At 34.7% G+C, this 26,556-nt stretch overlaps 1 protein-coding gene and 1 long non-coding RNA gene across 3 annotated transcripts in view; one reads left to right on the top strand and one right to left on the bottom strand.

Annotated features, from left to right (window-relative positions):
• Window positions 1–734: 734 nt before the first annotated feature.
• Window positions 735–26,556, bottom strand: part of PPM1A (protein phosphatase, Mg2+/Mn2+ dependent 1A) — a 38,629-nt gene continuing 12,807 nt past the window's right edge. The window contains exons 2-6 of one of the 2 annotated variants that reach the window (XM_083370279.1): window positions 18,180–19,033; window positions 17,365–17,482; window positions 6,783–6,891; window positions 3,567–3,624; window positions 735–3,206 (exon numbers count right to left, since the gene is read on the bottom strand). In XM_083370279.1, the coding sequence (XP_083226405.1) occupies window positions 3,159–3,206; window positions 3,567–3,624; window positions 6,783–6,891; window positions 17,365–17,482; window positions 18,180–19,013 (1,167 nt within the window). In that variant the 5' untranslated portion in view covers window positions 19,014–19,033 and the 3' untranslated portion in view covers window positions 735–3,158. The remainder of the gene's footprint in view (window positions 3,207–3,566; window positions 3,625–6,782; window positions 6,892–17,364; window positions 17,483–18,179; window positions 19,034–26,556) is intronic. The other variant, XM_083370280.1, reaches the window with a different exon arrangement.
• On the top strand, window positions 17,403–22,860 carry LOC310645020. The gene is made up of 3 exons (XR_014493401.1): window positions 17,403–17,421; window positions 21,108–21,188; window positions 22,811–22,860. It is a non-coding gene; the product is annotated as an uncharacterized lncRNA (long non-coding RNA).

Raw genomic sequence — 26,556 nt, 5'->3', positions numbered from 1 at the left:
CAATGGGCCCCCTCAGTAGAGTGCTGACAGCTGCTAAAATAACCAGAGATACTGAGTTAAGCAAAAGGTTGCATCCCTAATCCTTGTTTTATTTGAGGGCAATCATGACAAACCAGGGAAGTGTGCAAGTGACCCATGACGAGAAGGGAAGGTCTCAATTCCTGGTTTAGTTTTCCTAGAACACAGGTGACATGACGTATTGAGACATTTTTTGCCTTTGTGAAGCTGGTGTGGGTGTGGCCTACACGTGATGCATCTGGCCTATGGGCCACCAGTTTGACACCCTTGCCCTACAAGTATGTTCTCTGGCTGACATAAGGAGAAACATGGGGGTACTTAAAAGTGTGGAACCAAATCATACTTACTTTATTGATGATTTTTTAAAAACAAACGCAAACACGCCTCTCTCCCCCAAAATAAGGAATGAGTATCAATGTTTAAAGCTACTTAATACAGAATTGCCTTAAATTATCTTAAATTTATCAATTCTCAAAAGTCTCCATTTAAACTATACCAGAAATTTAATGCTGTGAAAAATACTGTATAGAGAACAACATGCACAGAAAAAAAAAGCAAAAGTTGGGACCATTGTTTTATTTTATTTCATCAGCAGACAGGCATCCACTCTTTCACCTGACTAGGGAAATAAATACTGTAGCACACAATTCTTTAAACTATGCTGGACTGCCCCTGAGGTGTTCAGACATTTCTAGCATTTAAAAAAGTTGCAAAAATGAAAAAACAACAACAACACGGTTTTATTTTTTGCAGTTCTGTGAACAAGAAAAAGCATCCTTACTAAAATTTGTAATACATGGATTATATGAATTTAATTTCACTTTGATTAATACATAAAATTGCCATGTATTAATAAGCCTAGTAACACAGTGCCTTGACTCCAATAAAGAGTCAAACGTAGATAGGCTAATGTACAACTGCTGTACCTCTCTTCTACCCAACTCTTACTTTTAAGAACTATTGTAAGTAATAGCAGAATAACTGTTCTCATCTTTAAGACGTTGCACGAATTTTAAACAAGTGCTGTTATTACAATGGATAATATTAATTATATGGCTTTTCATTTGAGAATTTTAAAAATTTGTTTCTGGTCTGAGTTTTTGCCACCTTTATATATGTGTATACTTCAATACACACAAAACATAATGCTGAGTTCTGTTTCTAACTCTAAAACCAATCCATTCTTGTTAATTGATTATTACTTCAAATATAGCCTCATAATTAGGTGTATACAAAGTTATACTTAACAATTTTATTGCCTGAACAAAACTGTATTTTAAGCATTTAATGTAGGTAGGGTGAGTGACTGCTGCTTTACCTAAAGCTGCTCTAAATTTATAAATACAAATAGTGCTTATGTTTTCTTCATTCATGCTTCAAAAGGGTAGAAACTGAATACAGTGATGTTAAACAACCAAACGAGAGAAATAAAATATTTGCGATTATAATAATAACAATCCTTAGACATTACTTTTTCAACATTTCCTAACTGCAATAGTTTTAAGGCTCTATATACAAACAAATGTATATTTGAAAATTAAGGAAAGAGGGATATAAACATGTGAGTTGTACATTGCTTCCTATAAAAAGGTATGTTTTACACCTTTTAAAAAATGCTAGCTACATTGTTACTATCTATTTTATATATTGTTGGTTTTCCTTTGGAGGGGCATCAGTTGGCTGAAAATTTACAGAAATACATAATGATCATACAATACCCTCAACTGAAAAAAACAAAAAAAATACAAGGTGCATAAAACAGTAGTTCTGCAAACACATAATCAATGTATCTTGTTTTCAGTAGAGGAAAATTCAAGTCAAATTAGTTTTATTATTTCATTTTTTAAAAAAAAGCAATTTAAACTCAATGATTAAATATTCTGAATCTATGCACTTCAAATCACACCTACTGCTCAGTCAAAATAAGATTGTCAGGTTCTGACAAATTAATTTTGTTAAGAAGCAAGTATACAGTATGCTCACATAATGCTATCAAACTAAAATCTTGAAATAAAACTCATGTAACAAGATCATTCTGTTTCTCAAAGCATATTATGCCCATTAATTAGAAAATAAACTCCATTTGTGCCTTGGGCACAATCAAGAGTTCTTCCCATTTCATAAATGGGCAATTGTTCAATAAAAATATTTATCAACATGACAGTTTATGAACATTTCAGAAGACAAAAGGAAAGAGAATGAGTTACACATTTCTTGTTAAATTTCTTGTTAAATCAAGCTTTATTGATAAAATGGAATTAAAAAGACTTTTTACTTGGAACAGCAGCCAATCCAGCCAATCGGGCTAATAAAATGGTGCATGCTCCTACTAAATATTGAAAGATACCATTTCTTAATATAACTGTTACTTAATTGAAGGTAAAGTTTTTTCTCTAAAAAAGGTGCAATTCATCAAAGTTTTTAGCTCCCAGGATCTATTTAATAGCCATCTTGTAAAGTTGATGAACTTTTCTTCTTTTGCTGAAATCTTTCACATATTTCAGTGGGACTTTAGATCTGCCATAATTTTAAGATCAAAAAACAATTAAAGTCTGAAGGAAAATTAACTGCGTTCCAGTTAATTTCCATACTACAGTTACAATAATCTGCTTTATATCAAATTTCCTTTACAAAATTTTCATGCACCTCCTGAGTATTTTGCTGGCTAGGTTGCTACTCCCAGCAATCCAGAACCACAAAAACTAATAGAAACAGCTAAGGTACTGTTGTGTTAAACAACAAACCAAGCCTTTCATTTACGATGTAAAACAGCTCATTATGAATATGCATTCTGGACAACCACAACTGCACTTTACAAAACAAAATCATACAACATAAAATTGTCTGGAGTCCAATTTACAGCATCATAGTTTCAGTATCACTTTTACAGAAGTTTGCTTCACAAATAATAATAATAATAATAATTCCTGGGATAAGTGTTGAACTGCTGTTTTCTGATGTATTCACTAATACCAACATCACTTCCCTTCAAGCATATGTGAAACTGATGCTAAGAAGGATCGTTGTTGGTTGGGTAAGTTTCCCATTAGGAGAATCGGTGCTAATTCCACAGCTTAGATGGCATTTTACCACATATCATCAGTTGACGCAGAGTCCTTTAAGAAAAGAGAACAAACCCTTTAAAGTCTGGAGCGCCCAAAATTACAGCAATTTCTGGATAATCCAGACTGAAAAGGGTAGTAGATATGTCCATAATTTTAGGATTTTGATTTTCTTTTCTATACTCTGGGACAAATTATATATTTAACAAAACATATGACAGAAAGTTGTTGAGAGCAAACATCACCCTTAAATAAATAACTTCAAAGCACAGTATTTTTTGTCAGTGAATTATAGCTGGTCATTTAACCTAAAAGCAATAGAATCTTCCAAGATATTTCAGTTTGGTACTTTATTAAGGTTAAGCATAGTGAAAAGAATGTTTTAGTGAATATAATTTATACTAACAAAGTAAAATTAAAGACTGACAAGTATTTTTTTCAGTCAGAATTAATAAAGTAAAACAGCTAGGTGGTGCCAATACTCACAGCTTCATCATTCTGATAAGGATTCAGTCTGTTATAAATGGCTTCAATCACACTCCGTCTAAATCAGGTAAAGAAAAAACAAAATAAAACGAATTTTAAAGGACAGCAATTCCTAGTAGTCAAACACATTTTTAAAAAGTTTTTAAATATAAATATTGTAAGAAATGCCCTTGACATATCTGAGCCAAAAGGAATTCAAGCTGGCATCAAAAATTTCAGATTACTAAAATAAAATAAGAACACGATCTTAAAAAAACAAAACAAAGAAAAAAAGAAACTGTGGAGGTAATGGGAGGACCAAGCAAACTAACTTAAGCAGGACATCAAATTATCTTCGTGCAACACACTAACTGAAATCAGAAATAAACATATAACTAATTCGGGTCATATAATGCCAAAGGTTCTACTAACTGTCTGGTAGGCAATGTTTTAACTCCATACCATGTTTTGATGTAAACATCACAAGCAGCAGAAAGTATTTTCTTTTAAAGTTATATTCCCTGGACAATAAAATCTTGGAAGCCATTAATCCATTTTATTTGGAATAAGACCATTTGTAAATTAAATTTTAACATTATTAAATCTTCAAATAACAAACATATTTAAATGTTAGGATATCTCTCTAAAAATCGATTTATCAGCTGGCACTGATGCCTTTTATTTTTAGCATTTAGTATGCAATAGAGCAGGAAAGTAAACAATGAACTGAATTCAATCCATTTTAAATCAACACAGCCTATTTCAGTTTCAAAACCCCATTTGAAGTAAAAAAACAACAGGTCATTTTGAGCTTTGGAAAGATGCTTTAACCTTGAAAGAAGTCTGCCTCAAATTAAATTATATATATAATACATACTATCTCTTACCTGAATTAACATACTTCTCATTGCTATCCATCAGTCATTTAATAGTTTTCTTATATTTATCAATACTTTAGTATATTTTATATTTTAACATTCCATCTTTAAAACATCAAACACCTTATATATTTTTCTAGCTTTAATTTTACATTGATATTGAAATTAAACGTTTAAAATTTCTCATTTTCATATTGCTAAATAACCTTTCCCTTTATACAATTTTCTCCAATACCTAGTAATGTAATACACTTATTTATCTCATTTCCATATCAATATTAGTAGTACCATATTAGAATAGTAGTCATTAGAATACCAATTGCAAGGAGGAGAAAGAGGAGGACAATATAATATTCTTGTTTCTCACTTATAGTTTCCACATATTAAAAATTAACCAAAATTTCTTCCTTTTCAACATTTAATACATCCTCTCATGTCACTACATCCAAGTATATCAGTTACATTCTATCATTTTTAACATATATACATCTTAATCCATATCATTTAAGGAACTCAATATTTTAATATTAGTATTCATACATTGTGTTTTATTTTTATTTTTTTTAATTAGTCAGTATTTTTATCTACTCATCAAAACAATCTCTCGTAATCCAGGTACAATCCTGTCTATTTTGGTATTATGTATTTCAGGCCTCTTAAGAATGTCCATATTTCTTCAATCTTATTCTTGCTTTCTTCCTTTGCCATGTCATTTTTCGCTTCTTTGCCTCAGGATCATCAAAGCATTCTTGTGTTGTTATATCATATTGAAGTGGCCCTCTAGTCTCCACTTTTGAAGGATTGAGGAGTCTGTTAACAGCACCAAATCTTCTCATTATTTTTGTCTCTTGATATAATTGTCCTGGTCTGAATAGATTTTTTTCCATTTTTTCCCATTATAATCTTCAAAAGCCTGTATTTGTTGAATATTTAATTCTTCTGCCAATGTATTTGATCGTTCAATTTCTTCTGTTAAGTTCTGTCCCAATAAAATATTAGTTGTAGTCACAATTTGGGTTTGTTTCTTCGAGATGCTTTCTAGTTCTTTTCCAAAAGCTCTTATTTCATCGCCAGCTGCAGAAAGGAACTGATAAGTTTGATATTTCCCACATAGCATAGATTTGTTTTTGAAACTCTTCCATCGTGAAGTTTCACATCTGGTGTTCAAGGTTAATCTTATCTTGTTTTTCTTAAATATTTTCTTGATTTTTTTAAAGAGAAAGTCAGATTGCAATTTCAGGTTTAGCCACTGGGTGTCCCCCAAGTACTTTGAATTTTCTTTTCTTTTCTTTTTTATTTATTTATTTTTTAATCCCATTTATATCCCGCCCTTCTCCGAAGACTCAGGGCGGCTTACAATTTAAGCACAAACCAATGTGCTTACCAATAGCCTTCATTCTATGTATATGCCTGCTTATTAGGGCTTTCACACACCCCCAAGCGGCATTATTACAAAGTCAGCTTATTGCCCCCAACAATCTGGGTCCTCATTTTACCTACCTCGGAAGGATGGAAGGCTGAGTCAACCTTGAGCCAAGTGGGATGCGAACCTGCACTAATTGCAGGCAGCTGGTGTTACTTAAGGAGGCATAAGCCCACTGCTCCACCAGTCCGTTTCTTTTTTCAACGTTTTTTTTAAAAACACCCCTGGGCTTGCTCACCGCTTATTTCAAGGGAGGGTTGAATTCCCACTGGGGGGAAGGTACTTAGCAGCTTATTTAGGTGAAAAGAAGATGATTAAGGTATATGAAAGGAATCTTACCCCTGTCTCTTCCACGCTGCTTTAATGTTGCCTGATGGTAAGTTTGACTTCGGCTGTCTGCAGCCTAGTAACTGGCCATATTACTATGGCCAGTCTTTCATCCACCGGCACGAAGGGAATGCAGGCAGTAACAGGGGGGTTGCGGCTCCCCTGCGTTTCTGCAAAAGCCCCTTCTTTCTGGTCGCCCCTCCAGGGCGACTCTTCGGCCCTTTTAGGACCCCCCAGAGATGCAAAATTAGACGTGGAAGATGGGAGCCATCCTCCAGATGTCTATGTCGGCTGACTTGGTAAACCGGAAGTCCAAATTAGAAATATATTGCTTCAAGCTTTAAACACACCCAAAATACTTGAAACACTCTGGCCTCATACTCAAAACAATTGTTTCATGCTAATTTCAAACTCAAAAGGATGCATTTTGAGCATGAAACTTTTTACAATTTATATTGCTTTCGCCTGTTTTCATCATTTGTAATAACATTTGAAAGAGAGTGAGATTAATGAATGTTATTGAAAATACTTTATCACCCTTATGACAGTTTTTATGAAAGGTATACCTTATTTAAACTCAAAAGCATATTTACACTGGTGCAAACTTACTTGCTCGCCAATTCACCCCCAGGTGGAAGATTTGGGATGCTCTCTGTTTGTAATGTACGCATGACGTGGACTAAGTCTGGTACTCCTTCACCCTGCTTCTTTATGATCTCTGGGAATCAGAAGTATCTTCTTGTAAATTCAGTTCAATCACAATTAGAAAACATTGCAACATTTAGTTTAATCAAAGAGAGTTAAAGGTTTCAAATGTTTTGCCTTTTTCATGACTTTATCATTTTACCATAGCAAATTTGAGCAGAAATGCAGCTCACGGATGTTTAAACTTTTCAGAATATCCCTGATTCTGTATATCTTTAATTCAGAAACATATAGAAGCCTGTAATATATCTATTAAATCATTATATAAAAACAACTGTATTCTAGTGCCCCTGAATACTGAGATGTTGATATTTGGAATTGCCAGAAGAAAAGAGAGAACTTCATTACCAATACATTCAATTAGTATTTCAATCAATGAAATTCTAATTCCAACATATTGGAGACTGTTTTATAAACTAAAGCCTTTGTTTTAATAAACTAAAATAAAAAAAATCATTTAATATAGTTCAATGCATACCAATTTGGAAAAAAAGAATTGACATACGGAAGTTATACCAAACTCAAATTCCTACAAATGCTCTCCCTATATAAAATGTACTATCCACCAAGAAACTGTTTAATTACAACACCCTCAATACAGTTTAAATAATATTTGAATAAGACCTATACTTTAAATCTATTTTGTCAATAACCAAAACTGCATATTTCATAGTTTTCAGAATATTAATAACTAATCCAAAATAATTTCTCCTTTTCTGCTTCAATATTCAAAAAAAATCAAGAAAAATTATAAAAAATAATTTAATTTTTTTAAACATATTTCCCAGTAATGTTTCTATTACATGGTAGCTGGTTATGATGGGCCACCCCAGTTACTTATGACCCATTTTCAAAATTATAATGGCCTCACAGACATCCCTGCAGTCAATATGAATATATTTTGGGTGCTTGGCAATCAGCTCTGCTTTACAGTCATTTGCAGTGTCTCTTGAGCACATGTTTGCGATTGCTGCATCTTTTGCTGTTTTCTGGCATGAACTTCTGATTTCTGATTTTAAAAAGCCCATTGGGGAAAATGGATGCGTTTAATAACTGTTGCATAATATGTCCAAAAATTGGGTCTGGTCACATGATGCTTCAACTTACAACCGTAGTTCCAGGCTCAATTACAATCATAAGTTGAGGACTACCTGTACAAACCATTAAAAAGATTACAATTTTTATTTGCACATATTTACCTTGATTTGTGATATAATTGCATGGAAAGATTTCTGCAAATATGAATGTATATGTACTATTCATGTTCAATTGTTTATAAAATAAGAAAAATGGAAGTAGTAAGTGAATACGTTTGGACACCATTTGCGTCAGTACTTTGTTAAATCCCCGTTGGCAAAAATAACTGCTTCTAAATCTTTTTTGTAATTAGCTTATTTTTGCTTCTGCAATTTCTTCCCAATCTTCCTTGCAAAATTTTAAAGAATTCCGCAGGTCTCCTTGCGCACACTGCATCTTTGAAATCTCCCTCAAAATTTTCAGTAATATTCAAGTCTGCTCCATACCAATAATATTCAAAACTTGAAGTCCATACCAAAATCTTTAGCATTCTTCCTGTATTTTCATGGTTGATTTGGAGGTATATTTTGGATCACTGATGTTGACATACCCAATTTCTTTTCAACTTCAATTTGTTCACTAATTGGAACATTTTCTTCTACATTTTGCTTTTTACTTAAACCCATCGTTGCTTTCACTTGCATAGTATTTCCTGTACTAGTTATATCCATTCAACTTAAAAAAATTAATAAGGCCACTTCGGTGCTTAATGGATGGCAAGGTGGTTTTTCCCCCCAAATATCTTTTTCTCTGAAACTGTTACCATGGTAAAAGAGTTGTGTTTTTGTTTAATCAATCCAGAGCACTTTGCTACAAAAAAAATCGTTTGCATATTTTGAACTGCAACTTATATGATGCATGCAAAGAAAATGTTTTCACCTAAAAACTCTCCCATGCAGATCACAATTGTGTTAGCAATACTGTTCCATGGACCTGTGGAAAACTATTCAAATGACAGCTTCACTTTTCAGCAATTGTTTGCAGGCTTTGTTGATTCTGTTTTGTAGATCTTAACGAGTTTGGAAGCTGTTCTAAGAAAGATTTGTTTTGGTTTTTCAGCTCTTACTTCAAATGTCCCCTTCATGGATTACTGCCTTGTCGTGGCGAAGGGGCTTGTGTAATTCAATGAAGCTATGAGCTATGCCGTGCAGGGCCACCCAAGACGGACAGGTCATAGCAGAGAGTTCTGACAAAACGTGATCCACTGGAGAAGGAAATGGCAACCCACTCCAGTATCTTTGCCATGAAAACCCTACGGACAGTACCAAAAGGCAAAACGATATGACGCTGGAAGATAAGCCCCTCAGGTCGGAAGGTGTCCAATATGCTACTGGGGAAGAGCAGAGGGCTAGTACTAGTAGCGCCAGAAAGAATGAAGCGACTGGGCCAAAGCCGAAAGGACGCTCAGCTGTGGAAATGTCTGGTGGTGAAAGGAAAGTCCGATGCTGTAAAGATTTTTTCTCCATAGGAACCTGGAATGTAAGATCCATGAATCAAGGAAAGCTGGACGTGGTCAAACAAGAGATGACAAGACTGAACATCCACATCTTAGGAATCAGCGAACTAAAATGGACAGGAATGGGTGAATTCAGATGACCATCAGGTATACTACTGCGGGCAAGAATCCCTCAGAAGAAATGGAGTAGCCTTCATAGTCAATAAAAGAGTAGGAAAATCAATACTGGGATACAATCCTCAAAATGACAGAATGATCTCAGTTCGAATCCAAGGCAAACCATTCAATATCACAGTAGTCCAAGTCTATGCCCCAACCACCAGTGCTGAAGAGGATGAAATTGACCGGTTCTATGAAGCCCTACAGCACCTTATAGAACTAACACCAAAAAATGATGTCCTTGTCATCATGGGGGATTGGAATGCTAAAGTAGGAAGCAAAAAGATAACCGGAATAACAAGCAAGTTTGGCCTTGGAATACAAAATGAAGCAGGGCACAGGCTGATAGAATTTTGTCAAGAGAATACGATGGTCATAGCAAACACTCTTTTCCAACAACCCAAGAGACGGCTCTACACATGGACATCACCAGACGGTCAACACAGAAATCAGATTGACTATATGCTCTGCAGCCAAAGATGGAGAAGCTCTATACAGTCAGTAAAAACAAGACCAGGAGCTGACTGTGGCTCAGACCATGAGCTTCTTGTTGCAAAGTTTAGGCTTAAACTGAAGAAAGTAGGGAAAAGCGCTAGGCCAGTCAGGTATTAATTAAATCATATATATCCCTGTTCAATATACAGTAGGGGTGACAAATAGATTTAAGGAATTAGATCTGATAGACAGGGTGCCTGAAGAACTATGGACAGAGGTTCGCAACATTGTACAAGAGGTAGCAACCAAAACCATCCCAAAGAAAAAGAAATGCAAGAAAGCAAAATGGCTGTCTGAGGAAGCTTTGCAAATAGCTGAGGAAAGGAGGGAAGCGAAAGGCAAGGGAGAAAAAGACACACCCAATTGAATGCAGAATTCCAGAGAATAGCTAGAAGAGATAAGAATGCCTTCTTAAATGAACAGTGCAAAGAAATAGAAGAAAACAATAGAATAGGGAGTACCAGAGATCTTTTCAAGAAAATTGGAGAGATGAAGGGAACGTTCAATGCAAAAATGGGCATGATAAAGGACCAAAATGGCAAGGACCTAACAGAGACGGAAGAGATTAAGAAGAGATGGCAAAATTACACAGAAGAACTATACAAGAATGAGCTTAATGTCCCTGATAATCACAATGAGGTGGTCACTGACCTCGAGCCAGACATCCTAGAATGTGAAGTGAAGTGGGCCTTAGAAAAGCTGAGCAACAACAAAGCTAGTGGAGGTGACAGTATTCCAGCTGAGCTATTCAAAATTTTAAAAGACGATGCAGTAAAAGTGCTACACTCAATTTGCCAGCAAATTTGGAAAACTCAACAGTGGCCACAGGATTGGAAAAGATCAGTTTACATTCCAATTCCAAAGAAAGGCAGTGCCAAAGAATGTTCAAACTATCGCACCATTGCACTTATTTCTCATGCTAGTAAAGTTATGCTTAAAATCCTACAAGCTAGACTTCAGCAGTATGTGGATCGAGAACTACCAGAAGTACAGGCAGGATTTCGAAGAGGCAGAGGAACTAGAGATCGAATTGCCAACATACGCTGGATCATGGAGAAAGCTAGAGAGTTCCAGAAAAACATCTACTTCTGCTTCATTGACTATGCTAAAGCCTTTGATTGTGTGGATCATAACAAATTGTGGCAAGTCCTGAAAGAGATGGGTGTACCAGATCATCTTAGTTGTCTCTTGAGAAACCTATATGCAGGCCAAGAAGCAACAGTGAGAACTGGACACGGAACCACTGATTGGTTCAAAATTGGGAAAGGAGTCCGGCAAGGCTGTATACTGTCGCCTTGCCTATTTAACTTATATGCAGAGCACATCATGAGAAAGGCAGGGCTAGATGAATCAAAAGTTGGAATTAAGATTGCCAGAAGAAATATCAACAACCTAAGATATGCAGATGACACCACTCTAATGGCAGAAAGTGAAGAGGAACTAAAGAGCCTCTTGTTGCGAGTGAAGAAGGAGAGTGCAAAACTTGGGTTGAAACTAAACATTAAGAAAACCAAGATCATGGCATCCGGCCCTCTCTATTCCTGGCAAATAGATGGGGAAGAAATGGAGGTAGTGACAGATTTTATTCTCCTGGGCTCCAAGATCACTGCAGATGGGGACTGTAGACAAGAAATTAAAAGACGCTTGCTCCTGGGGAGGAAAGCCATGGCAAATCTAGACAGCACACTAAAAAGCAGAGACATCACCCTGTCAACAAAAGTGCGTATAGTCAAGGCTATGGTCTTCCCAGTTGCAATGTATGGCAGTGAAAGCTGGACCATAAAAAAGGCTGAGCGCCAAAGAATGGAGGCCTTTGAACTATGGTGCTGGAGAAGACTCCTGCGAGTCCCTTGGACTGCAAGGTGATCAAACCGGTCAGTCCTAGAGGAGATCAACCCTGTCTGCTCTTTAGAAGGCCAGATCCTGAAGCTAAAACTCAAATACTTTGGCCACCTAATGAGAAGGAAGGACTCACTGGAGAAGAGCCTAATACTGGGAAAGATTGAGGGCAATAGAAGAAGGGGACGACAGAGAATGAGGTGGCTGGATGGAGTCACTGAAGCAGTAGGCGTGAGCTTAAATGGACTCCAGAAGATGGTAGAGGATAGGAAGGCCTGGAGGAACGCTGTCCATAGGGTCGCGATGGTTTGGACACGACTTTGCAACTAACAACAACAACTTCAAATGTTCCATGTAACTTCTATTTGTTAACCATGTTTCTGACAGTTGAAACTGCTAGCTAGAAGCATTTAAAATAGTTTCTTAAACTCGGCAACTTTAAGATGGATGGACTTCAACTCCCAGAATTCCTTAGTCAGCCATTTTAACATTTTAAAAGTTGTCAAGTTTGAGAAACAATGATTTAGAGGGGGGGGTTTACACAACAAACCTTCTATTTTGTAAGAGTGAACTGTCTTTATTTTCAAATGCTCAAAAATATTGAAAGTAGAAAAGCATTTTTACCTTGAAAGGTTATAATGTCCAATGAAAATTATCTTTGCCTGGCTATCTGCAGCTCACATGAGTCAATCACCTTTATAAGCCCTACTAACAATTTTATAATAAAAAAATCTAGAAGTGAATCAACTGGGTTTCTAAATCTCTGCATCTTCCATAACAACTATTTTCTTATTTTGACTCTGTAAACAATTGTACATAAGTAGCACGTATACATTCAAATTTGTCAAAAGAAATTATTTTAATACAGGGAGTCACAGAGACATGCAATCAGTCCAGGGGTGAGTATGCTTTTGCATGTTAACTATGGATAATCAATAACACCAAGTGGGTTTTTATTAGTAACTGTGGAATAGCTTTAAATCAACATATTTAGCTAAGCGATGGTATATTAAGTTTTTAATGGTCTGTGGTTTCCCAAACAGATATATGTCAACATTCCACTCAAAATAAAAGAAATAATTTTATAATTTTGATCTATATAAAAATTTGAAAACAAGAATACAATTGGTGAACTAATTCTAAAGTATATGACAGTAACTTTTAAAAAACATTCTAGCCCCATCTGTAGGCTAATACACAGCAATTACAGGAAGCATACTAGAAAATTTAAGTAGTTATATAAATTTAAAATAATCCTCCACGGTCCAAAAATAGCAATATTTCACAATGGTCAGGAGATGAAGAGCTGATTATAAGGCTACACTCAAGGGATTTATGCTAATGCAATGAAACTACTGACTTCCTCTCCCAAAGAACAACTGACCTCAACATCAAGTTTTAAAGTCAATTGTTGTGGCACAGGGAATGGCTTTTTGGAGGCAGGGTGAGGGAATCTAATTACACTTTCTTGGATCCTGGATGTACTATGAGACAAATGAGAGCAAGTACAGGTAGTCCTTGGCTTACAACCATTCAGTGACTATATAAAGTTATAACAGCACTGAAAAGTGATTTATGACTGTCTTTCACACTTATGACCACTGCAGCATCCCCATGGTCATGTGATCAAAATTCTGACGCTTGCCAACTGACTCATCTTTAAGACTGTTGCAGTGTCCCGGGGTCATATGATCACCTTTTGTGACCTTCTGACACAACTGTGTCACAATTGGGCTCAATTGTGGTTGTAACTCAAGGACTACGTGTATATTTTAAAGGTGAAACTGTAGGGCCAGAATTTTAATTTCACCAACTACTTAAAGCAAAAATTTCTGCTAATGAACACAAAATAAAGAACAAAGATCTCAACATTGTTTTATAAAGTATTTTTATTGTGAATTGTGAACATCTGGTATTGGCTACACCATTCTAATGCTATGTTATCTTTTGTACAAAAATAAAGGGATTTCAATTTACCTAAACTACACAGTTCCAGAACCTAAAACTGTAGTACATTTAAAATACATTCTCAATTAAAATACATTTGAACTAAATAGAAATATGAACAATCACAAATAATTTATGGCATAACTGTAACCAATTTATTGGCCTTTGTATTATAGTAACTTGCAGCTGCTTTTTGTTAACTTAAAATATTTTCCCAAATGTGGCACAAAAAGATCACTGAAGGACAAATGGAGCTTGGAAGTACAGTTCACACTACTGTAACTAAATGGGCACTGTAGTTTTAAAGGGCTTGGAAAACGCTATATTTTTTACAAATGTGAGAGAATATGAAGAATAGGTATCCAGAAATCTTCACCTTTTTCTCAGTAAGAGGAAATCTCTCTCTATAAATATATGTGTTTTACTGAAGATGGGTATTACAGCATACTTAAATCAATAACCATCTATGAAACAAACACATTTTTAAATAGTGAAATTTTCCAGTGTAACCTGTGAAATATTACACCTGAGAATCCCATTAAACTGAAATAAAATTCACACTGAGAAAATCACTTTGAGGACTGCAATCTCAGTTGTGTTTGAGGGACTTAATTTTATCAGGGTAGTCCTAATGTCTATAATATTAGAAGAACATTTTGAAATACAGTTTTAAGGAACCGCACTTAGTATTTAAGTTTGAGTGTCATAAATAGTTTGTTACATAACTACAATTAAATATATTCAAAATAAATATAAAATTGATCAGAACACAGCTAAAGGCATAATTTATAATATATTATATATTATAGTAGTGTAACTCAGTCAACAAAGCAGATTTTTCAGAAAAACAAACAAATATGAATCCTAAAGTTAACTTTTTTTTGAAGCTTGGTCATCCTGAAAAAAACTACATCTAATCAATCTTATTACTCATTTTCTTCTTATTAAATGTTAAAAGCTTCAATTTTATTTCAATCAGAGCACACAAACACACGTGGATGGATGTGCATGTTAAATGTGGTAATTTTAAATTTTAATGTTCGTCTTTTAAAGTTGTAGTTCTGGAATCTTAATAGAAATAGTATATTAAGCATATACCTGGATGAGTCAGCAGCTTTATCATTTCTTGTACCATACAGTATACAGTATATATTTCCAAGAATTGTGTGCAAAAGAGAACATAGCTATTGATCAGAATAATGTTTTGTAATAGACCAAGAGGGGTCGATACATCAGTTTAGTACATATTTAATTTTTTAACTGTTCCCAGTTCAAAAATGATTATAGTATAATCTAAATTGCTCTTCAAGATTCCTGAAGTTAGAAACCAGGCAATATTGCCTGGAATTCAGTTTTCTTTGGCAGTTATCCTTTTCGAAACCCATCAAACTACTTTTGAACTCAGAACAAGTTCAGAGTAATTGGATGCTTTATGGAAGACTACACTTCAAAACATTGCAAATGCTTGGGTTCTCTCTCTCTCTCTCTCAGAAGAGAGGGAGAGGGGGAGAAAAGGAGATGGAGAGAGGGAGGGAGGGAGAGAGAATGAGTGAATGAATAACTCAGGGTTTGTCCAGATGTGTTTCATGGAAGTCAAGGGTTCCACAAGAACCTGAGAAGGTTCTGTAAGATATGAAGGACAAAGTGAACGAGTTCACCCTAACACATACCAAAGCAGTTTACTAGCTGAGTTGTAACTAAATCCTATTGTTTTAACTACACCAGTGGTCCCCAACTTTTGTAGTTTGGCAATCCAGCAATGGGCTGTGTGAGCAGCAGGCTGGTGCAGAAGTGCAGTTTAACTTGCACGAGTGGAGAACCAGTACGCACACACATGCATGGGCAGCTCAACTTGTGCAAGTTGAGCTATGTGCACTTCTGCATGTGTGCATGCCTGCCGCTTGAGCAAATAGCGCTACATGTGAGCACACCAGCCGGCTGCTCGTGTGGTCTGCTTTTGAATAGACCACGACCATGTAGTGGGCTGTGGCCCAGGAGTTGGGGACCCCTGCTTTAAACTTAAGGAGAAATTTTATTTTAGGAAGAATAAGTTCTTCACTTGGAAGCAGGTTTAAATGATGGGGAACTCTTGGACTGCAGACATTGAACATAATTTTATCTCAAGGTAAAGAAAACTGCATAATGTCTGCTTATCCCCCATTATTCAGATAATATATAGACTTTATTATAAGACACAGCTTCACTAGGTTGTCACTATATAATGCTTCTTTCCACTCTTAATAATTACATTCAACTACTATGCTTGCAATATATTGTATAAGCAGAGACTGTGATTCTGCGGAAAAAAATATGTATTAGCAATCACTATCTGAAGTTCCTTCAGTGTAACATTAATCTGCTTTGAATTTTACATTTAATACTACCATATGGTGTTTTCAGGGGTTTAAAGTATTTCATAAACATTATCTTAATTTAATTTTTATGTCGGGTATTATGTTCCCCTCTTGAAAATAGGAGGGAGAGATTCAAGAAAGTGTGTTTTGCCTGAGCCATCTAAATGAGGTAATTATAAAGATGAGATAGGAACCGTAGGTTTCCTGATTTCTACCTTAGTCTCCTAGCCATTGCAGCACACCAACTCATTGGTGTTCCACTGAGAGAATTTTAAGATCTCAAACATTAATAGATAGCTAACTGACACAGTTAGCTTTTATAAGATAAAAAAATACATGAGATATTTAACTCAATAAAGCAGATAAAATTTCCTACTAGTCATACTCATAACTCCATGGCCTTAAGGTATAATTAAATCACCTTCAATTTACATTCATAATACAATTTGATCATTACATCTATTTTAAAGGTCTGATGAATTCTGACTAAATCTAATTTCACAGTGTTCATTTTTTTTGAGAAATGCATATTTGTCCATATTAGTGTTGCTTACAACTAGTAGTACGAATAAAAGCTTACTTGTGAACATACTTAACATCCATGTATATAAGCACAGGATTGCACTGCACATATTCCAAGGCGCTATATAAGAGACTGGCATGCACATTTTAATGCATGCTTTAAACCAAAATAAGATTTAAATCAAAATAGGTTTTGAATTCTATTGTACAAAATTATATTAATATCAAGTCACAAGACTATGACTATGCTGTCTTGAAATTATTACACAGCTGTAACAGATACTGATACATATATTTAATGAGTATTATGTTAAATGTAATTCTATTAAGATAGCTAAATACTCTTCAATATCATCAACTAGAAATTGTTTGGAACATAAATTTATTGCTGGTAATGGTTCTGACATAAATGTTGTATCTATGTTTTTCTCTACTGTAACGGAACAGTCAAGGACACGTATTTTAATAGGATAAACCCACACATGTATCAAAAGGCAACAAAAGTACCTTTAAGTGATATGTGTTATAAATATCCCATGGCACTTAAGGATTTAATTAAAAAAAACCAAATATTTACAACTTGGCTGTTCAGGTTTTGTTTAAAATTAAATTACTTATTTTTTTCTTAAAGAGCCACCTTCTACTCTGCTTTCCAGGAACTTGTCCAGTTCTGTCTCTCTCTTCACTGCATCTGGTAATACCTTTGGTGCATTTGGAAAACAGATCAATATTACACTCATGTTGTCTCGGCTACCCTGAAAAGGGAAGGAAAAAGAAATTTCAGTTATTTTTTAAACATTTCTAAGCACACTATTTGTAAGTCTATCAATTGTTATCTTCATATTAAAATTAGGCTTCTTCTAATTATTAAGTTAATATTTCAACTCAAACTCTGCAACATGTATCTCATAATTTTTTTAAAATAACTAAAAAGACAAAGCAAATAGTGAAATTCAGCCCAGTATAGAAATTATATATCCTCAGCCTAAAGTTGTAGATTCCCAAGGCTGTTAGATTAAAAAAAATAGTAAATGGACTGAACTAGTTCAGAATCTTGATGATCTATCATAGAAACAAGACCTTTGCACCATTTTTTTTAAAAAAGTGCTGTGACGTTACAAAATAAAATGAAAAGTAATGCTCAAATTAGCTCTATACATCAAGTACCCACATTTTTCTAATTATAAAAATATGTAAAATACAATGCAAATTCAGCAATATATTAGCAAAAGTACGTGTAATTTTAAGTATACAGATTATCAGCATTGTATGATCTTAATCAATAACATAGAATAAAAATAACCAGAGCAAGTATTAGCTGGCAAAATACACTTCTCTAAATTCCACATGTGCCACAAAGAAACTCTTTCCAAAATTATAAAAGGATATACAGATTTTTATCCCACATGTAAAACCTCTAATGCAATAAATTCCTTCAGAATTTCTGGCTACCTTGTACAAGCAGGTGTCAACTATCTCATTACAAACTCTTTCGAGATCATCAGTGACTTCAAGCCTTGATCTGACAAATTCACACAGCTCTTCATTTCCCATAACATCCCAGATACCATCACAAGCCAATATGATGAACTGATCCTCTTCTTCTGATCTCTCAATTTCATATACTTCAGGTTCTGGAGAGACAAGCTGCTCTGTGGGTCCTTTCCCATGAACACATTTGTAATCAAAGTCCCCAAGCGCTCTAGATACAGCCAGAGAGCCATTCACACGCTGAATCATTACTGAACCACCTGCATTTTGTATACGTTCCTTCTCCAGTGGATTATTTGGTTTATGATCCTGTGTAAAGAAATAAACCTTTGTGTTTCTACAAAGTAAACCTCTAGAATCTCCACAGTTGATGAAATAAGTGTGGTGGGGAGAAATCAAGACTCCCACGGCTGTTGACCCGCTTCTGTCTGCACCATGTTTTTTTTCTGATAGTAACCTCATTTGTTCATCAATCTGCAGAAAACCTGTTCTGATTCCAGTCTTTACACTTTCCACAGATGGTGAAGCACCACATCCTTTAAAATCATGATTGCTTGTGATGTGATCTAACAAATGCTCACAGCAGTATTTGGCAACTTGGGATCCAGCATGTCCATCATACACAGCAAAAAAAGACCATCCATCAAGTCCATTTGGCAGGCCAATCACAGCTGTATGTGCATCTTCCATCTCAACTCGCCAACCTTGCATGCTACTTAACCCATAGCGTAGTCCATTGCCCTGCCCTTGGGCATTGTGCTTCTCCATCTTTGGCTTGTCTAGAAAAGCTCCCATGATGTATTGTTCTTTCAAATCTGTGGAGATAAAAGTATCTGCTGTTAAACTGCCATTAGAGAGTGTGTGTTAATTTAGCCATAGGTTAAATACATATATCAAAGAAAAAAAGATTCTCAAATGGAACTGTAGTCCCATAATCCTAGTCCATTGTGTTGAATCACACAATGTCAGCTTTAACCTAAAGCTCAACTGTTTTGCTTTTCTGGATTTATAGAGTTCTGTCTTAGGCATGCTTTGTATATTTATACAAATATTTAAACTGTGTTACTATGAAAGCTGGTATTTTATTTATGTGTCCTTTAACAAAATATCTGCAGTTAATATAAACAAAGCAAACCACAGTTGAAACTATTCAGAAATAAACAATGGTCCTTGAATCCTTTGTTGCGCTGAACAATAATATTTTCAGATATTTATTTGTATAATAAAACACAAATCCAGATTCAATTAGATCAAACATGTATGCACATAGCAAGACCTTATAGATCGTTAATGTGCCTAAATATTCACAGCTGGAAAGAAAAGTCAATTTAACTGACTGATGTTAGGATTACCACAGACTTGATAAGGCCTCAGTGATCTAATTCAGTCTTCCTCAGTATACTGGCCTGTAATTCCCAGCAGCCCTTACCAGACAGACAATCATGATGAGAGAATGCTAGACTTGTGGGGAGACAATCTATTCTAATACCAAGCCAATACCGTAATAATAAACTTTGATTTTTTATAACCCCTCTTTGTCACTTTGATGAAAAATGAAAAATTGCTAATGAAAAACAATCCATTTGCCTTTTCTAACAATTTCTTCAAAGAGCTTGTACCTTTAGAAATTTCCTTCTAATATTTAGTCTTTTCCCCCGTAATTCTGAATACATTCATGCCCCAGCCTATATAGTAACAGAATGTAAGTCCATTGTTATATTACATTTCTTAATTAAACATGCCCAATTTCTTATATTTTATTGTATGTTTTGATCTGCAAGTTTCACACTACCTTACGTTATCTCTTCTGAATACATTTCACAGATCAATATTCTTTCGGTAAACCCTTAGTGTACAGCTAGTGCTTCAGGTAATGTCTCAGTAAAGCAGAATAGGAATTCTATTATTTCTTGGAAGCACAACTTACTTCCCCTCATTTTATCCCCTTAACAGCAATTCTATAGCCTGGCCTGATAAACACTGATTTTTCCACGACCCTGCTTCTATTCCAACATATTATTATAATTTTATGAGGCAGAGCAGAATCTGTAAGACAAATGAATGCCTGTTCCTATAGAATTTCTGAGAGAAAAACCTTCTGTAAGAAATGCAAATGTGATTTCCTATAGAAAGGTTTATTTTTTCAACCAGAAATTCATACTAATGTCACAGAAGCAGATTAAAGCAAAACACACCCCTTTTCAAAGGCTAGCAATTGGCATTATCCGGCCTAGCAGGCTATGTAGGTCCATAGAACATATTCATTTCTACACTTCTAGTAATAGATGGTACTGGAGACTGGGAGCCACCGTGACACAGGAATGATGCTTTAGCAGTTAAGTTGCTGGATGAAATTATTGGTTAACCCTAGAAACCTTAAATACATTCATAGAAAGTGCCATAATACTTTTTTAAAAGAACCAGGTAGCTACACCAAAAATTCAAAATCAATATTTCCAAGGATTGGAATGTTATCTGTTCCAAAATAATACATTATGGCTAAAATATTATTTTAGAATAGAATAGAATAGAATAGAATAGAATAGAATAGAATAGAATAGAATAGAATAGAATAGAATAGAATAGAATAGAATAGAATAGAATAGAATCCGGAAGGTAACTTGGAGGTTTTCTAGTAATCCTGCATTGAGTCATTTGATCATTAACCAGCCATAAGAAATAATTTGTAAGCTGTGTTATTTATGCAAGTGTTCCTGCTATCTGTAGCAGGTCATCTTTCACTTAAATATTTTATAATTAACATATTCTGTCAAATATATCCAACCATATACAATATACTGCATGTTATGATTTCATTATCAATTAAAAACTTTCTAAGTTGTGCAAAATGACTTGTAGTCTAATGAACATTTTTCACTCTCTCTCTAGTGGCAATGGCTATTATTCATTTTCATCCTTGCTATATCATGGGTAAACACATTAAGAAAAGAAGCCCTAGTTACACATTTGGTAAGGTACATCTCCTCAACCACAATCTCATAAATGGTTTGACTTCAGAAAACATTATAAGCAAAATGAAAATATGATTTAGTCTGTTGTAAAAACAGTCACTGTTTATCTTCAAATGTTTTGTTACAATTTTATCATCAAAGTCACCTTAGAGGTCAGGTTTAAGAGGAGAGTCCTCTTTCAGGACAACATACATTAAACAAAAAGGAATATAAATAAATGACAACCCTCATAATGACAGAATATAAAGAGTGAGATTTTTGGAAAATCATGCACTTTTTAAACTATACATAAATCATCTGAAGTTACAAATGACCAAGTCTAATTAAAAGGTGCAGTAACAAAAAGGGACAGTGAAGAGTTACTGTGATCTCTCTTCAAATGGGATAGATGAATGTAAACAAATGAAAAATCATGTACATGGTAGTTAAAAACAATCGAAATCATTCATTTAGTACACTGAGGCCTGAGGTGGCAATAGCTTTGTGAAAAACTTTTGTAGGGAAGAAAATTGTGGAAGATGAGAGAAGCGTTGGAAAGAATGTGAGTAACTATAACATATGTTTGGACTCAGCTGAGAATAGAGAATAAAGATTTATTTCAGTACATAAAAAATATTGGATAGGTCTTGTAAATTAACATGAACCACCAATACATTAAATTGCCCCCTAGAAAACTACTGTATTCTTGTGATATGGTGCATCAGATGCCATAGATGTCAATGCAATGTCAGTGCCCTATAAATCAAGCCAACCTCTATTTTGTCTGGAACCTGAAAATGATAATAGGGTTTCTTGTTTCTAGGGAGTGGGATGTAATTCTCTGTCTCTCTCATCAATTTTCAGTAGGATATTTTTTGGTTCAGAGAATGTACAATGGAAGTTTATGGAGTACATTATTCCATAGATTTTCACATAAATCCCTTTCCCTGCCAAAGTCAACAGGAGTTAGAACTATATTCCCTATGAAAGGCCCCACTCCCCAGGAGTCTTTGAAAAAAAGTATATTTCCTTTAATCAAGGAGAGAATCAACCTAGAACTAAGGAGAAATTTCCTGACAGTCAGAACAATTAATCAGTGAAACAACTTTCCTCCAGAACTTGTGAATGTCCCAACACTGAAAGTTTTTATGAAAGATTGGACAACCATTTGTCTGAAATGGTATAGGGCTTCCTGCCTAAGCAGGGGGTTAGACTAGAAGACCTCCAAGGTCCCTCCCAACTCTGTTATTCATTACCAGCCAATTTTAAGCAAAGAAAGATACTCAAATCAATTTAATCTCCTCTCATCTGAATTGGAGTGGGTCGGTAAATATTATCTTTTTTTATTCTCTCCTACTTTTTCCATTTGTTCACCTCCTTGCCACAGCTTCTCAACCCTCTGTTGCCCTTTCTTACTTCTTTTTCACAGATTATTCATCTGTGTTATAGTTCAGTTAACCACAATACAGAACTAGAAGGTATCTGGGAAATACCTCAATTATTATTATTATTATTATTATTATTATTATTATTATTATTATTATTATTATTATTATTATTATTATTATTGCTGCATGGTGACTTCTAGATGTGAAAATTAGATAAATTTCTAATCTAAATGGGACCACTCTTCTCCCAAAGGAGCTACTGCACAGCCTTGGACTACCTGTATTAATCAGGTTTGAAGTGGCAGACACACAGTGGAGATGGACAACTATGCCTACTCCAACAGCTTCTTGATCAAGTCTGGCTTATTCCCAAGAGTCTGTTGTCTACCCTAACTCAACATCATAGGAATGACTACAATCCATTCTATGTGATTCTGGTCTTGAAGATGATTCAGAAGTTGCAGCTAACACGGAATGTGGCAAAAGGGATGTTGTCCACCACACTTTCAGTGATCTAATAACTGGTTATAAAAAATTAAATTACTGTTCAACGTAAAACACATACAGGTAGTCCTTCACTTATTACCACAATTGAGCCCAACATTTCCACTGCTATGCAAGGCAATTGTTAAGTAAGTTGCACCCCATTTTACAACTTATTTTGCCATGGTTGTTAAGTGAATCATTTGGTTACAAATTTGGCTTCCCCCATTGACTTTGCTTGTCAAAAATGGCAAATGGCAATCATGTGATCACGGAACAGTGCAACCATCATAACTGCTTGCCAATTACCAAGTGCCTGAATTCTGATCACAATCATGAGTTGCTGCAATGGTTTTAAGTGTGAGAACAGGTCATGAGACATTTTTTTCAGTGCTGTTGTACCTTTGAATGGTCATTAAATGAATGGTTATATTGTTCAAAAGGGAATAAAGAATAAAAGAAAAAATGAAATAGTAATTTTTTACAGTCCAATAGATTACAATAAATATATTACATAACTTTCATGACTCATAATGTTTAATCTCAGAAACCTGTTCTTTCTTCATGAATTGCAAGTTAGGGGGCGCATGGGCTATCTGTCTATTGCACATGAAATGCGGTAATAAGGCAGGAATCTGTTCTTGGTGGCAGCCATAATTTTTATGATATCTTTATCCTGTTTTTGCTCCAGGGAATTTAGGGCAATGGTGGCTAATCATTTTATTCTCTGACATTCCCTGAAGAAACTCTAAATCGAATGGTGATTCGAATCCAATGCCCCAGGTCTTAATCTAGATATAGAAAAAGATGTACAAAAAATATAAACCCATACCAGCATTTCTTCTGCCAAGCACAGAGTAGATGGAACCATCTTTATGAATTTATTTTGTATTTTTAATTGTTGGGAGCTATTTGTTAAGGGATTAAGTAGATTTATTAAATTCCTGTCAAAACCAATTGGACCATTCTAATTTCTTCTCCTCCAAAATAATGAAAAAGAACTTGCACTCATTTATTCTAAAATTGTTACTTATTCAAATTGTACTGGTTAATATTTTCCTTTATTAATAGAAAGGAAGCTATAACATGAAAATGGAATTTAGGTGTCAGTGCTTAGACTCCACTGATAAAGTCCCTATGAATAAAGAATTTAATGGGGGAAGGATGAAATCTACACTTATTAATGACAAATGGTAATTGTAAAATAATATTTAAATCAGAATAATTAAGAAAAAACAAAAGTGGCCTTACCTACTTTTGTAAAACAGATCAAAATCGTGCAACTCAAGAACAACACTATTTTTAAGAATGGAACTAAATATACAAGTATGTGTGTGTGTATATTTACATGTCTTTACTTTCAAGTCGAGTAATATTTTATATTTCGGATCAACTAATATTCTGTATTTTTTCACACTGCACCATTAACTTAGGAAAATCTCATCTAAGTAAGAATTACAGAAGATTAACTCAATGGTTGGTATTATACTGAGCACATACAGGACAGACAGTCGTTTCAAGTATGCCTTTACTAAGAACAAATGAGCAAGGAAGGCTATTACTGGTTCTAGTATTCTATAATATAATTCTATATAATCTGTTATATACTTATCCATTGATAAACAGTATTTCCTAATATTTTTAATAGCAGTTTTTAAAATATTTCAAAACCACTACAATGTTTTTCCCCCATGCTTGACTTATAAGCAAGATTCCAATAAAATGAATTGAGCTGCACTTCCTTACTCTGAATGAAGAGCGTGAATTCCATCAATTCACGTTGCCAGTGGCAATGAAATTCGTCTCCCAAGGAATATTATTCTGAGAACTTCAGTGCCTGGAAGAATTTGGAAAGCCCCAATAGGTAAGAAGGGCTCTGCACTACTTTCTAGATGCAACAATTTATTTATTTATTAATCTTCATGATAATCCAATCCAATAAGACCCTTTTAAATTACTACAGCAGCTATGCCACGAGACAATGAATTCTACTCCCTGAAATACTATAATCACTACAACCAAAGACAACAAATGTAATTATCTAATTTTAAAGTTCAAACAACAAACTGCTGCTGAACTAGTTTGAAATTTTCTACATCTGTAAGCCATTGTGTAAAAATATATAAATTAACAGGCAAGAAGGATTACAGTAGGCAAGAAGGTTTCATCCATAATTTGAAGAAGAGATAAAATTAACTCTGGCTTATCTAAAAAGTTAAACAGAGTTGGTGTTTGTTTGCACTTGCATGGAAGACCAAAATGAAGTCCAGTATAACTGGTTACACAGGAAAGTAAAAAAAAAGGCAATGGCAAATCACTTTAGCACCATGCCAAAAAACTGATGGATATTCCACAAAAGCCATCTAAATTCATTTGGAAGGTGATCTTACTGTACAAACTGGAAAGCAAAGTCTCCTTTCTTGGAGCTTTCTTTTTCTGAAGATGAACTGTACTGAAACCAAATTATGGAGATGTGATCTTCCAGTTCCAATAACGATTACTTAGTTTAGAATGTCTCATAGTTCTGTAAGTTACCAGAATTAGAACTTGGGAGCCAATTACTGTTAATGTGGAAGCAGGAATTGCTATACTATGAATGTTACTGAAAAGCAAATAAAAATGCTTCATGCTAGACTTGCTTCAAATTGAGACCCAAAACCCTACTAATATTTGGAAGTAATCAGTAATATAAGGTTATTTGCAAGACTGCTTCTCCCCAGTCATGTCTACCTGTCCCAAGAGGAGAAGCATGTTATGGTCCCATTCATTAAAGATAGATTTCTGGTGGGATTCTGGAAGAAAGTCCTCTATATTGCAGTGACGGCTCTGTGAAGCACTATCCCATTAGATATCAGATTGTTCCTGATCCTATATGACGTTCACAAAGTTATCTTCTTTGGAGCCCATAAATCCGTCTTATTGAAATATTTGTACTGTATTTTTACTCATGTTGTATTTTATTATTTTTATCTTGTTACTGATTTTATTCATTCTATATTTTGGGGTTGTTGGGCTTTTTTCTATTAGCTACTTAGAGGCATTCAATTGAGCTGTGTGGTGATATAAAATTGAATAAATAATTAAAAAGCAAAAGTAGTAGAATTCATTTGTATGTTTATACGTTATCCTAAAATAGCCTTTTAGAGTTTAACATAGTATTTTCTAATCTTGGTCCCCAAAAATGATTATTCAAGTCTCACCACCCATGACATTAATTATGGTGTCCAGAACTTTTGAAGCTGTGTAATATGACATAAAACACTTCTTAAACCTGGTAGGAGCTATGCATACATGTTACAACTTACAGGCAAACTTTATGAACATTTTACTAAATATTTAGAGTAATACTGGTATTATGAAGTAATTGAGGTATTGTATGAAGATAATGAGCAATCTCTAATTTTCATACAGACAAGGAATGCACCACTGATTTATACATGGCATCTTTTTTAAAATATGGAATCAATCAACTATATCAATTAAACACTAAGTGCTGCTTCCGGTGGCTGTGCGGCG

This window comes from Vipera ursinii (assembly GCF_947247035.1).
Source record: "Vipera ursinii genome assembly, chromosome: 1".
In the NCBI taxonomy this organism is placed as follows: Eukaryota; Metazoa; Chordata; class Lepidosauria; order Squamata; family Viperidae; genus Vipera; species Vipera ursinii.
The sequence above is the reverse complement of the archived record's forward strand: the minus strand, read 5'-3'. Positions and strand labels throughout refer to the sequence as shown.